Source organism: Mauremys mutica, chromosome 22 (genome assembly GCF_020497125.1).
Source record: "Mauremys mutica isolate MM-2020 ecotype Southern chromosome 22, ASM2049712v1, whole genome shotgun sequence".
Lineage (NCBI taxonomy): Eukaryota > Metazoa > Chordata > Testudines > Geoemydidae > Mauremys > Mauremys mutica.
In genome coordinates, this window is record NC_059093.1 from 3665207 (window position 1) to 3678553 (window position 13347).

General features: G+C 41.3%; 1 protein-coding gene across 5 annotated transcripts in view; it reads left to right on the forward strand.

Moving 5' to 3' along the window:
* Positions 1 to 13347, forward strand: part of CADM1 (cell adhesion molecule 1) — a 288701-nt gene that overhangs the window by 206201 nt on the left and 69153 nt on the right. For all 5 annotated transcript variants that reach the window (XM_044997064.1, XM_044997065.1, XM_044997067.1 and 2 more), the window contains exons 2-3: positions 7817 to 7963; positions 9191 to 9343. In XM_044997064.1, the coding sequence (XP_044852999.1) occupies positions 7817 to 7963; positions 9191 to 9343 (300 nt within the window). The remainder of the gene's footprint in view (positions 1 to 7816; positions 7964 to 9190; positions 9344 to 13347) is intronic.

A 13347-nucleotide genomic window follows, 5' to 3' on the forward strand; every position in this document is an offset into this window, starting at 1 on the left:
CTATCATTATGATAAAAGCCAATGTCCAATGTGCTGAGTTAATGCAACTTGGTCACACAGTAGGAGAAGAGAGGGGGAAATGTTTGCTTGATGTGAGATCTTGAAAAAATCTTTGTGTGGTTCGCTATGGGTTTAGTTACAAAACAAGGCCACACAGTAGTGTGTTGCCAAGTATTTTAACATGGCCTCCCACCAGGATTCCACCCTTTAGCCATTATAAACCACCTTTCCAGGGTTCCTTGTGCAAAGAGGACAGTGAGGTCAATAGCATGCAATACATTCACTTGTTTTCACATATGACTAGGAGACTCCTCCATCCCCCAATATAACGGCTTAAGTAGACAGCGTCATTTTGGCAAACCAGATAATAATTGTTTGGCGATGTTTCAGAAAACTATACTGAGTATATTGTTAGTATAGAATGGTGTTTAGCTTATGTGATTGGAGATAAGGAGTGAGCATTGATAGTCTTGTAGAGGCACCTGGTGGAAAAAAATTAAATGCCTGTAACACATTCATCATGAGTATTTTTAATGAATGCTAGGGGACACATCCTCTCGGGGGAGGGAGGTTGATTGCTTTTATTGATATTTTTTAATTGCCTTATAAATCTGAGACAATTTAGCAATAGGCACAGAGACATTAATAACACCCAGGGTCACAGAAATTGCTCCAAATCCCTCTTCAAAATGGTGGCAGGATTTGAACATGGCTCTCCTGAAAGCCCTCGCCACTCCCTCACTGAGCATTGTGAAAGGCATGTGACAATTTTTCAGTCTATTAAAATTTACATTTCTCTTACAGGTTAAATAATGAGAAAAATATGAAATTTTAAGAGTAAATTGTGTCCTTATGTTGCTGCTTCTCAACCTTTTGTTAAATTGTGATGCACAGAAATAGACTTTATTCTGAGGTTTCATTGGAAGCGCGTATAGTCACATCGTTACTAAGTTACTTGGACTCGCTAGCCTTAATGCTAACCCTTTATGCATATGCTGTCATTAGCATCCTTGACGCCTTTCTGCTATATTTTCTAGACATTCGTTGGTACCTCCCTTTCTCACCTTTAGTTCAGTACCATACTTTTTAGTCATTAACTATATACCTACATCTCTTACATTTTCCCATCATTAAGTTTAATTCGACACATCTTGCCAATCAAAAAGTTGAAAGTTTTTTCCAGTCTGTGCTTGCTTTTCTGTCATCAACAAGTGAAACCACTTATTATCGGTCCTTTTGTCCGTACTGTTTGTACAGTTTGAAAGCAGATGAGAGATCAAAAGTGACCCAAAGGGACTTCAATTTGAATTTCTCTTTTGGGTAGATATCCTCTCAAGTTCTGTTTTATGTACTTTTTACTGCTTAGCTTCTGCTCTAATTTTCCTTAGGATTCCTTCTGCTTTTTTTGTGACCTGACAGAACTTGCATCATTTATGAGGAAAATTAGAAATTTAGAATGCAAGGGTTTTATTTCAACTATGTTCCCCAGTATTCTCTAAAACTTGAACCCAGATATCGCTACATGCATCTGATATGTTGGTTCCTGTTAGTTAAAGAGAGAGGGGTGGTTTGTGCAGCTGACTTGTAAATAATTTCTAGACTCAGAGAAAGGAGATGGCATGAAGGATTTTTCTTCCGTTTTTGGACTTCACCTACTGCAGTTTATGAAACTAAGTGTGTCAAGGTTCCTTCCCCACTCTGAACTCTGGGGTACAGATGTGGGGACCCGCATGAAAGACCCCCCTAAGCTTATTTTTACCGGCTTAGGTTAAAAACCTTGTCTGGAACAGCATGCTGCCACCACCAAGTGATTTAGACAAAGAATCAGGGAAAGGACCACTTGGAATCCTATTCCCCCCAAGCTATTCCCCCAGGCCCTGCACCCCCCTTTCCTGGGGAAGGCTTGAGAAAAATATCCTCACCAATTGGTACAGGTGAACACAGATCCAAACCCTTGGATCTTAAGAACAATGAAAAATTAATCGGGTTCTTAAAAGAAGAATTTTAATTAAAAAAAAAGGTACTTACCATCCTGATTTTACCAAGGTAATTCTTGTATTTTACAGAATAACAAAAGACTCAAAAACACAGAGGATTTCCCCTCTAAGCAAAACTTTAAAGTTACAAGAACAGGGATAAATCTCCCTCTTAGCACAGGGAAAATTCACAAGCTAAAACAAAAGGTAATCTAATGCATTTCTTTGCTATTACTTATTATTTTTGGAAGACTAGATGCTTTGTTCAGATATGTCGTAGGGAGATGTATTTTCCCTGCCCTGTTTCCTTGTTGACTCCGGGAGACGCAGAGAAAAAACCTTCCCTCACAGATTTGAAAGTATCTTCTCCCCTTCTCAGTCCTTTTGGTCAGGTGCCACCCTTTACAGGTAAAAGAGGAATTAACCCTTTATGATTTTATGATACCCTTAGCTGTATGTTCATGACAAAGTGTATATCTGATAATCAGAGGACAAATTGCTGCTTATCTATATATATTTTTAAATGTTTTAAAGATTCTTGCTTTGTGAGAACAGTCTTTCAATATTCATGCTTTGAGAGAGTGGGAGTCAATCTTGTAACATTTTATGCAGTCACCCCAATGCCAAGAAGTTAAGTGCTAATTTCATTTTCTCTGATCTGAGTACTTGGCTGTGCTTTAATACAATGGGCTGTTCTTTTGTTATCTGCAAAATACTCTTTCTGTTTAAATTACATTGAAGAGTTCTGGTATCAATATGTTGTCACAGTGTAATCTGGATTCTGGTTTACTGTGGGCCTTCTCTTTTATTGCAGATTCAAATGGAGGGGCTTCTCCAAAGCATATGGAGAGCATTGTTTAGTAGCAGGCTAACTGGGGGTGTGAGTTCACAGACTTGGTAAATGTCCACCATGGAAATAAAGCTGATCTCCTGAGGCTAAGCGTGCTGAGTATTAAAGAATGAAGGGAGTAGTAAACAAGGTGTTTGATATTCCATACCGTTTCTCCCTAGACTTGATGTGCATAATTGGGTTCTGGATAAATTACAGGAATTAAAAAGAAAAAGTATCCAGTGTAAAAGAGCTCATTTACATATAAGTATATTCTTCATAGCAAAGTAAACGATGCACAAGCAGGGATAGTTGTCCACCAGCTAAATAAAAGAAACTTCAACAAAAAAGGTTGCAGTTTGAAATACGATTCCTGATTGGGAGTAGGTTATCACTCTGGCTTGTGGAGTTCTTAATAAACAAAAATTTACTGGAAGAAGGCTTGACTTCAAAAATGCAAAAGTACATCCAGAAGGTCTATGTATAGTACAGCCAATTCCTCATGCAATACAAGCTTAGCATTACAATTAAGTCACCTTGCGTCTTTGAGAAGTGTATGTACTTTATCTAAAATAGCCATGCTGCATGCAGATGAAAGAGTTAATTGTTAAAGTATTTTGTGGTTTATTTCTATTTTTTTATAGTAGAGCTTTATAGTTCCAATATTTCCATGGCAAATAAAGCTATTATCATCTGTGGCATATTTTGAACATAGTAGCTTCTAGGGGTTCAGGACCTTTTATGGAGTAGAGCACGTATAACAGCACAAAGGAAATAATTGTCATTTGTTACCTGAAGAATAGAGTTGTGACCATAGCTGCCAGTCCTCAGAGACAGATGTTCTCACCTTGAGAGCATCAACCCACAGCCTTGGCATCATTGGAAGGAATCTATCCTTGTTTGGAATTTGAGCTCCAGCTCTTTTTGGTCTCTTGCATAACCCAGCTGAAGGAAATCATTGTTTCTTACTGTGGCAGCTTTTGTACCTTGTCACTCCTTTGATTCAAGGGGTGTGGGGGGGGGGGCGAGGTTAACCCCACCTCCCTGTGTTTGTCGGTCTTACTACCTCCCCGGTAGTCAGGGCTGTATGGCTCAATGGCCAGAGTCCCTCAAATCCACCTCCCTGGGTGGGGTAGTGCGGCCCAGTGCCCGGAGTCCCTATAGTGCTCTCCTAAACCAGCGGGGCCCAATGACCAGAGTCCCTCTCCACTCTCTTCGCCCAGCGGGATAGCGCAGCCTAGTGGCCGAAGTCTCTATAGTGAGCTCCTAAGGCAGCATGGCCTAATGGCTAGTCTCTTTAAATTCTTCTCCCCTCGGGTGATAGCATGGCCCAGCAGCTGGAGTTTGTCTACCACCTTTGGGGTGAGAGAGAGGGGTTGGTGAACTGTCTCGTCCCCCCAAAGGTGGGGGTGTTAGAGACCCCCGGTAGGGGAGCCCAGGCCCACCTGCCTTCACCAGGATCCGACTCAGGGCCCTGTCAGTGACAGCGTGATCCGCCACGGGTCAGCGGGGAATCCTACCACAACACGCTGCCTGCAGAGTGGTGGGAGATACCACTCCCTCCCTTCCCTGGGTCACTTCCTACCAGTCCTCCAAACGTAGCAGTCCTTGTGGCATCAGGGTCTCCAGGTTCCTCAGTACCCGATGCTCCCTGGGGTTCCCACAGCTGCCAGTCTCTGGGCCTGCTTCCTGGCTCCTCAGCTCCCTCTTGTAAGGCTTGCAACTGCTCCTGGGCTGGAGCTTCTGCTGGGCGTCCTCCTTCCTCAGCGGCCAGCCCTGACTGAGCGGTTCTGCAGGCTTTTATGCTTGACTCCTGGTTGGAGCATGCCCAACAGAGCCTCAGGGGCATGGCTTCCTCTGCCAGCGAGGAAAGGGTTAACTCTCTCAGTCCCAGTGCGGGGCCAGTGTGCCCCATCACACTTACCAAGAAAAAAAGTCTGCCGATAGGCTTCAAAACAAAGAGTAAAGTTATGTAATTTTTTAGTTAGCTATCTGTTGCAGATTTCTCCTTTATAGAACTGGAGCTACTGTGATATCACTACATGGTCTCTTGCTTACCAGTCATAAGCACATGTGTACCATGCATGGATGTAGTGATACTTTAAAAGGCTCATGAATGATGGAGTAAGTATAATTCTGACATAAATGGAGTTGCCCAGTGGGATTAATTTCAGATCAATTAGATTACAATTGAAAATATTCGTAGAACAACACTCATGCAGATTAGAACAATAGAGAATGTGTTTCAAGTGTTGTGTTCAGGCATTAAAATTAACTTGTTAACCGTTCAGAGTTACTTGATGTTTACTGAATGTTTTTATTGGGTTTGCTTGTTGGTACAGAACATTCTGACTGACTTGATTTATCCATTATATTTTATTTATTGACTTCCTTTTAGTCCTGGAAAGGATAAAATACAAAAGGCTTTGGTAATATTATTATTTATATTAGTTGAGCAATTTCCATATACACTTCTGCTGCACATCTGATTGCATTATTGTGTTTAGTGGCTGCCTAATTGCCTGTGCAGGTATTCCTGGTTGGAAATTATCAAGTCTCTGTTGTGCAAGTGAACTGTCCTACATGAGTGGGGCAGTCACTAAATTGTTTGTGATATACCTCACTTTTCCATTCTACACCCTCGAATCTCCAGTCCAGTTTATTTCATTACGTTTAAAAGTTGTCCGTTTTTCTCCCGTGTTCCCTTATTCACAGTTTTTTAATGTTGCTAAGCATCATTCAAGTGGAAAGAATATTTGGCCTGCTAGAGGGAAAAATATGTTGCATTCTTAGTACATAAAATCTATAGACAATTTAAGATTGAGAAAGGTAAATTTAATTTTCAGACTTTTAAGCAAATACTTTTCTGTTCCCTTCTTTATTCAACTCAGTCAACTACCCTTGACTGTTTTCTATGACAGTCCTTGTTATCACAGCCAATGTCAGTGCTATGGGGCTTGGCCACCCTTACTTTCATGAACATTGATGTGATGAAGTGTATGTTGATAAAGACTTACTATCATCTCATTACCACTTCAGCTTGGAGCTGCTAAAGGCTCCCATCCTTGAAGGCAGTGGTTTAGTATAACTTAGTTGTGTAGCTTGAGATTAAATTTACATACATTACTGGTCTTTTTTTTTTTAACAAACTACCCAATCTATAGGTACTTTAATTGCCTCTCAAGCGATTCTTAAAAACTATTGCTTTATCATAAAACAGTATAATTGTTGCTGTATTTTCCTCAAAAATATGCAAATTGCTGCTGAGTAAATAGCAACTGTTAGTTGCGGTGATTCACAGATAATTAAAAAAAATGGAGAATATGGCCAAAGGAAGTATCACCGACTGTATAAAGCTTCCCCAAATTCCAGAGATTGAGTGAAAGCTGTAGGTGAACAGGGGGAAATGCCTGATGCTATAGGGGCTTTCTCATGTATGGCTGTTGTGAATATGGGCACTTTGTACCACAAGTGATTTCCTTTCAACAACTTTAACAGGAACAGGCAATATTTTGTGTTGCAATTGTCCTAACAATAATTCAGCACTTTTTTCAGTTCTAGTATCAGAGTAGTCCAGTCACATTTTCTTAAATCACTCAGTGGGCTTGGTTCCCTCACCTCCATCCCAACAACAACAGAAAATGATGATGCCATGTGTTGCTCAGTATTTTGCTGGAGATATTTGAATCTTTAGGATTGTTAGCGCTGCAGATAGCTGCTTTATTTTTTTTTGACTAGCAAGAATTCCCATCAGCTTTCCCCTTTCTACTTTTGGTTGGAGGGTAGGGGAAGACTTTTTAACTAAGTGTTTCCAGAATCTTTCTTATATAATTATAATGTACTATAGAAGTAAGCTCTTCCATTTCCCTTCTTGTTCCTACTCCTTTAGTATATTTTAATATAACAGTACTAGAAATTGGCCATATAGCAAACGCAATCACATTTGAATGAACTAAAAATTAGGCTTCAGATTTTCACACCACTCCAAGAGGAAATCCCAGGATCGCTGTATTCTTGGAAGCGCTTCGCATTTTCAGTGAATTGGTTTGCCTCCTTAGCACCAAGATCAGCACATGTGGCTCCAGGAAATGTCTTGCATGCGTTAATAGGTCCTGATATTTTACTCCCTACAGCTTTATTTTATCAGCTGCTCTGTCCATTCATTTCTCCATTTCACTCTCTTGTGTAGCTCTGATACTCTTTTGGTTCCCAGGGAATTAAGAGGTAGACATCATGCCATCAACTGCATGGCTCACGATGCCTCCACCACTTGTTTTTTAGGAGCCAGTCTGTGCCACGGTGCTTGGCTCCTTACTGTGATGTAGGGCTGAGATGAAAACATGCCCCCCCAGAATCAATCTCCTTTTGTTCCCTTCCCTCTTTCCCCCACTTTGGCATATGTTCCTTGCATATCTGCCAACCAGGGGTTCATTTTAAAATATTTCATTCTGGGTGGGTGGGATAAGGTAGCAGATGTTTGGCTTCTAGGAGCAAGAGAATTTGTCTGCTCCTTCTTTGCCCAGTTCTTTCCTTGGAGTCACATTTTTACATCTAGATGAAATTATCCATCAGCTGCTTATAGAGCAGCCTTGCCAATGCATACAGCAGAAGGGGCAGTCTTTGTTTTTAGAAAAGCAACTGCCCCTTCTCCACTCTAACCACCCACAGAGCTCTCCCAGGTATTCTAGTCTAATTTAGTAGTGTTCATTAGAGTTAAATGGCATGTCGTTATTTTTTTTCCCCAGGATCCCCCTTTCAAATGTTGTCCAATGGCCAACTGTATATGTGTGCAGCAATGAAATTATTGCCCAGGTAACTATAGTTATGAATTGTCTCTAGCATAGACACTAAGCCAATAATAATGCCCTCTTCATACTCAAGAAGGAATAGTTTGCTTCAGCATGGGGGTCCCCCAAAGCTTGTTCTTGATCGATTTTACATGAATCCCGCTGACATAATTTAAAAACTTGGCAATACGGTATTTAATCTCTTTCTTTCCTTGCTTTTTAAGGTGATGGACAGAACTTGGTTACTGAAGATGTGACGGTAGTGGAGGGAGAAGTTGCCACCATCAGTTGTCGAGTCAAAAACAGTGATGACTCAGTGATTCAGCTACTGAATCCCAACAGACAGACGATTTATTTCAAAGACTTCAGGCGTAAGTTTCCATCCCTGTGTTATTTGGTAGCAACTGACCCCCACCCTCCTAGCATTCTGGATAAAAATATTGCTAAAGCCTCTTTTTTAATTGAATGTTATGCACTTAAAGTTTTGTTGATTCTTCAGAGCGTAGATGACAGGCAATCATAATCTTTCTCCTTAATGGAAACCTTGATAGTCTCTTTTAAAAGTCAGACTGTTTTACTTTGCAGTAGGAATTGATTGTAGTAATTCAGGGTGAATTGCAACTGAGCACCAAATATTTAGCTGACACAAACAAATTGAATACAGTAATGCAGGAGAGTACAATGTTCTGAGAAGTAATATGTTTGGTCTGAAGATTGACATGTTCAAGATAATCTGTCTCCTTTAAAGCCAAAACTAAATCTGTCGCCATGGTGCCCAGTGCAGGAGGATGGCTTTATTCCCTGTTTAGATAACACTGTGAGGATAACAATTGAAATGAGACTATTTCAATTATTCAGTCTAATGGCTGCTGTTGGAATTGGATGGGATGGACCAGGACTACTTGTGCTCTCTGTGTACATGCAACACAGAGGGTCTTTTCTCCAAAATTGCTTACAATGTAAGTAACTAATTGGGTGAGACGAACTCAGCAGAGATTGTGATTTACTGGTATTGCAATAGCATCTAAGGACCCAGTTCAAAGATCAGGGTCCCCATTTTGCTAGGTATTACACACCCTGTCCCAAAATTGACACTCAAGAGAGACCATCAGTGAGTCTTAGTTGAAATATTTGTCAGTGCTGTCAAAATTCCCAAAGGGATTTTAGCAGTAATTACTTGTGTAAGGAAACATAAATCTTAAATTCTTTTCCCTGATTCTTCTCTGCTTCATGCCGGTTCTAATCCACTCATGGTATCAATCCTGCACTCTGCTTTAAGCCACAAAATAACCCCCTGAATTGTTTTTATGGCAGCCTTCTTACCCAAATCATCGCTGCATCTTCTGAAAATCAAAAGCTAGACACATCAGTAGTTTGTATGGAGAATTTGTATTGATTAGTGTTATTGATCTGAGCACATGAGTATTGTTAAAACCCAAATTGAAATGCAAGGAGCTGGAATAATGTGGAAGAAGTAAGAGTTTTGTTTAGGCACCATTACTACTCTTTCAGGCTTCTGGCTTTGCCATGTTTTTGTGGGAGGAAATGTACTATCTGTCTTGTTCATCACAATCACTAATGATCTGTTTGTTCCACAGCTTTGAAGGACAGCAGGTTTCAGTTAGTGAATTTCTCTAACAGTGAACTCAGAGTGTCGTTGACAAATGTCTCAGTTTCTGACGAAGGAAGATACTTCTGCCAGCTCTACACCGATCCCCCACAGGAAATTTATACCACTATGACTGTGCTTGGTAAGTGCTGGGCACTAAACTCTAACTCTTCAATTACGTGGCGGGTCCAGGAATGAAGGGGAGGGGAAAGGGAATCAGCACATGGTTTTTTGAAAACTATTTTGTAGCCATTACAGCCATCAAAAGTTGCTAAAACTGAATCAATTCTTAAAACTTGCCTTATGGAGCCACACCCACTCTGAGATTTCACTAAAAATCAACATTTTTTTTAATCCCAAAGAGCTCTTACACTAAAGACCAGCTGCCTTTATGGATCTAGTGAGTCTGGGACTCGAAACGGCAATCTCAAGATTTTGAAGGTGACTAGCAAAGATCAACCTACATTTTCGAGTGAGCCATTTGCCACATGGAACGTCATAGCTGTTAGCTACTAGTGGTGTTAGCTAAGTGAGGAGGAGACTGGCTGTGTGCCTGTACCCAATAGAATTTCTTTGTAATCACTCTCCATGCTCCTCTTTCTAAGTAATATCCTGTTTGTAGTGGAGAAGCCAGATGTTTGTTTTTTTTCTGCAGCATTTCCGTTTCGTGAGATAAGTACCGGTTTAGGAGCCAGACTCCCCTGAATTCGAAGTCTGGCTCTGCCTGTCACTGACTCACTTAAATTCCCTTGATCATTGTCTCCATTTGGAAGGGTGGGACAATACCTGCCTTGCTGAGGCTGCATAAGGATGAATCACTGCATCGGCTGAGTATAAACGTATGAATTCCTAATGTGATGTTTTGGAGTAAGTCTGACACTGTTATTGACTTGGAGTGGATGTCTGCCCACCCCACCGTCTGGGGAATGGCAAACACTTACAAGGGGAAGACAGTCAGCTGGCTTTAGTAATCCTGCAAACTATCCTCACAAACTTTCCTAGACCACATGCCTTTCATCTTTAGGGTAGCGGAGTATATCTGTGTGTGTCACACTTCAGCAGGAGGGTGGGGATCGTGGTCATAGATTCTTTTCATTCAGTGAGGAGAAAAAGGGAAGGAATAAGATTTAAGTATATGTCTAAAATTAGGGGTATATTAATTATGGTTCTCAGTGGCCATATTGGGACCCTTGGTCTGCCTACCAAGAGCAATTCTTACTAGCTCCTAACCTTTCTTGTTGGGACTACTGGGGTAGGCAGGCCCATATTTCATTTGTTCTTCGTCTCCTACTTCAGCTGCAGGAGGAAACCTTTGAGGAGCGAAAGGCCAAAGCAGACCAGGAGGGTACTCTTCAAACAGTCCCACATTGAAGCTGTTATGCCCCCTCCACCTTCTCTGGCTTCAAACAGTTTCAGGAGCTAACGTAACAGGTTGCGGATTCATTGCGTGTTCCCCTAGAGGAGGTTTGAGAGTCGCAGCACCAAGCACTTGGACATTTTGCAAATGCCACTTTCTGCTCCAGTGCCCTTGCCCACAAACGAGGCCCTCCTGGATCCTGCCAGGACCATCTGGCAGACGCCAGCAATGGTATTGCCCATGCGCAGACATTCTGATAAGACGTATTCTTTCCCAGCCAAGAACGGTCAATATTTATTTTTGAATCCTTTGCCTAATTCCCTGGCTGTTGAAGTGGTGAACGTGGCAGACAGCACCATTCGTCTGCAACCCCAGAGTTCAGAATTGCAAATTACCAAGCTCTTATGGCTAAATAGGCACACCAGTTATTCCAAATTCACCACGTTTATTAAACACTTTCCAGCAGAACATCACGAGCAGTTCCACGCTGCCATAGCTGAAGGTCAGCTAGTGACTAGAACATCTTTACAGGCCTCCTTAGCTGCAGCTGACACTGCGGCTTGCTCCATCTCCAGGGGAGTCACAGTACATTGGGCATCCTGGCTCCAGTTCTGTGGGTTACCTAGAGAGTTTCAAAGTATTATTGAGGACTGCCCCTTGGATGGACTGAAACTCTTTTTACTGAGACCACAGGTGGATCATTGATCACTTCGGGTCCCAAAAAAGAATGAAGGGTGGAGACCAATTCTAGATCTGACTCCTGAACAACTTTCTGAAAATACAAAAAGGCAGAATGGTGATTTTTGCAGCTGTAATTCCACCAATGGATCCAGGGGGGGTTGGTTTTCAACCTTCAACTTTCAGGACCTTCTACTTTCATGCCACAGTTTGTCCTTTTCACAAGAGATTATTTTGGGTTCTGGTCAGTCAAGATCACATCCAGTACTGGATACTTTTAGTCAGCCTTTTCTCTGCTCCAAAAGTATTCTTGAAAGTTTTGGCAGTGGTCACCAACTACCTTTTGTTTATTGGAGACAATGGTTTTTCCATGCCTTAATGATTGGTTGCTCAAGGGCCAGACTTGCAACGAGGTTTCTCTCTGCCGTAAACTCATCACTGTCCGTGTCCCACAGGTTAGGTCTCCAGCTCAACATCAAAAAGGCCACTTTGACCTCAGAACAAAGGAGAGAACCAATTCATTTTGTTAGTCTCTCAGGCAGTTCAATTGCTGACCTGTTCAAGGGAACCACCGTCTCCATTCAGAGTCTGTCCAGGTGGATATCTGGATGTATTATTCATTGTTGTTAATTTGCCGATACACAAGCTCCTCCCAAGGTGTTTGCCCATTCCACTAGATTTCTGCCAGTGTCTATGATGGTGTTTAAACATGTTCCCATTGTTGGGATCTGCAAGGCTGCAATTTGGACTTCAGCACATACCTTTTCCAAACTCGATGTGATGGGTCATTCTTCTAGATAAGATGCTGCCCTGGGGAATGCGGTCTTGTCTTCTGTGTTGGACTCTACTCCTCATGATGAAGATACTGCTCGGAAGTCACCTGAGGTGGAGCATCCATAGGGATGCTAGTTGAAGGAGTCCAGTAATTGGAATTCTTCGAGAGGTGTCCCCCTATGGGTGCTTCACTACCTCCCCTACTTCCCTTCTGCTTTGGAGTTTCCTCTGTGGGACTTTGTTGTGGAGAAGGAACTGAAGGTGGTTCACTCACGGAGTCCTACATATATGGAGCACAAGGATGTATAGGGCGCATGCACAGGTCAAACAGGCATTGCTACCAAAAATCTCTGATCAAAGGCTCTGTGTCCAGTTGAGGTGTGGGGACAGTGGCATAAACTGGCACCTGGTCTGCTAGCATCACACTAATAAATGAAGAAGAATAAAGTCTTGTTCGCTATCTGTTCTTTAAGGAAAGTACTATGTACATTATGCGGTTGTTAAACCTCTTAATGTGCTTCAAGATGCTTATGCCGATGCATGTTTGTTAGTTGCTTGATGTTTAAGTAAAAACTTGAAGCATAATTATAATGCAAAATGTGGGATTTATGTAAACTTTTGTCTGGGCTGATTTAATAGCCACTATTTTATGTATTAGTTTGTATGTATAAAGAACTTGAAATCTTTCATCTGACATTTTGTGTGTGCTCACTTGCTTAGGAATTATCCATTTTGGAGTGTTGCAGTTCACTTTTTCTACTCAGAATTGTCTTCATGAAAATGTAATCTACCAAATTCTCCTCTTTTTCATCCTATTTCTCATGGTTTGCAAGACAGTGATACAGATGCAGTTATAAGGTTAATACAGCTACAGATAATAGTAGCTAATAGTATTACAGCCATGTCCAAAGATTAGTGCTGACTTTTAAGCTCCTGTTAATCAGAGAACCTGAATCGCAGTGGAAGATCTTAATGTAAGATCTCACTCACTGATTGGTTGTAAGTTGGGTTGTTTTTCTCATATTTAATGAGATTCTGTTCTGTCTTAGTGTTTATAATCTGCCCTAGTATGGATCTCAGGTTATCAACAGCCTTCAAGTTGTACTTCAGTTTTCTGATCTTCAGCTGAATAGGATGATGTTTTTGTCCCCTTCAGTTTCTCTCCTCTTGGTACATGTTTAAATGTATTGAGTTAGTTAATGTACATTCACTCATTGCTAAGAGATGCATCAGAAGCAGTGGTACCTGTTCAATGGGCCTAGAAGCAAATATTTTGTGTCTTCTGTAACAGGCTAGAAAAATAATTTAGTTGTTCTCGTTAAGAAAGTTGTATTTCA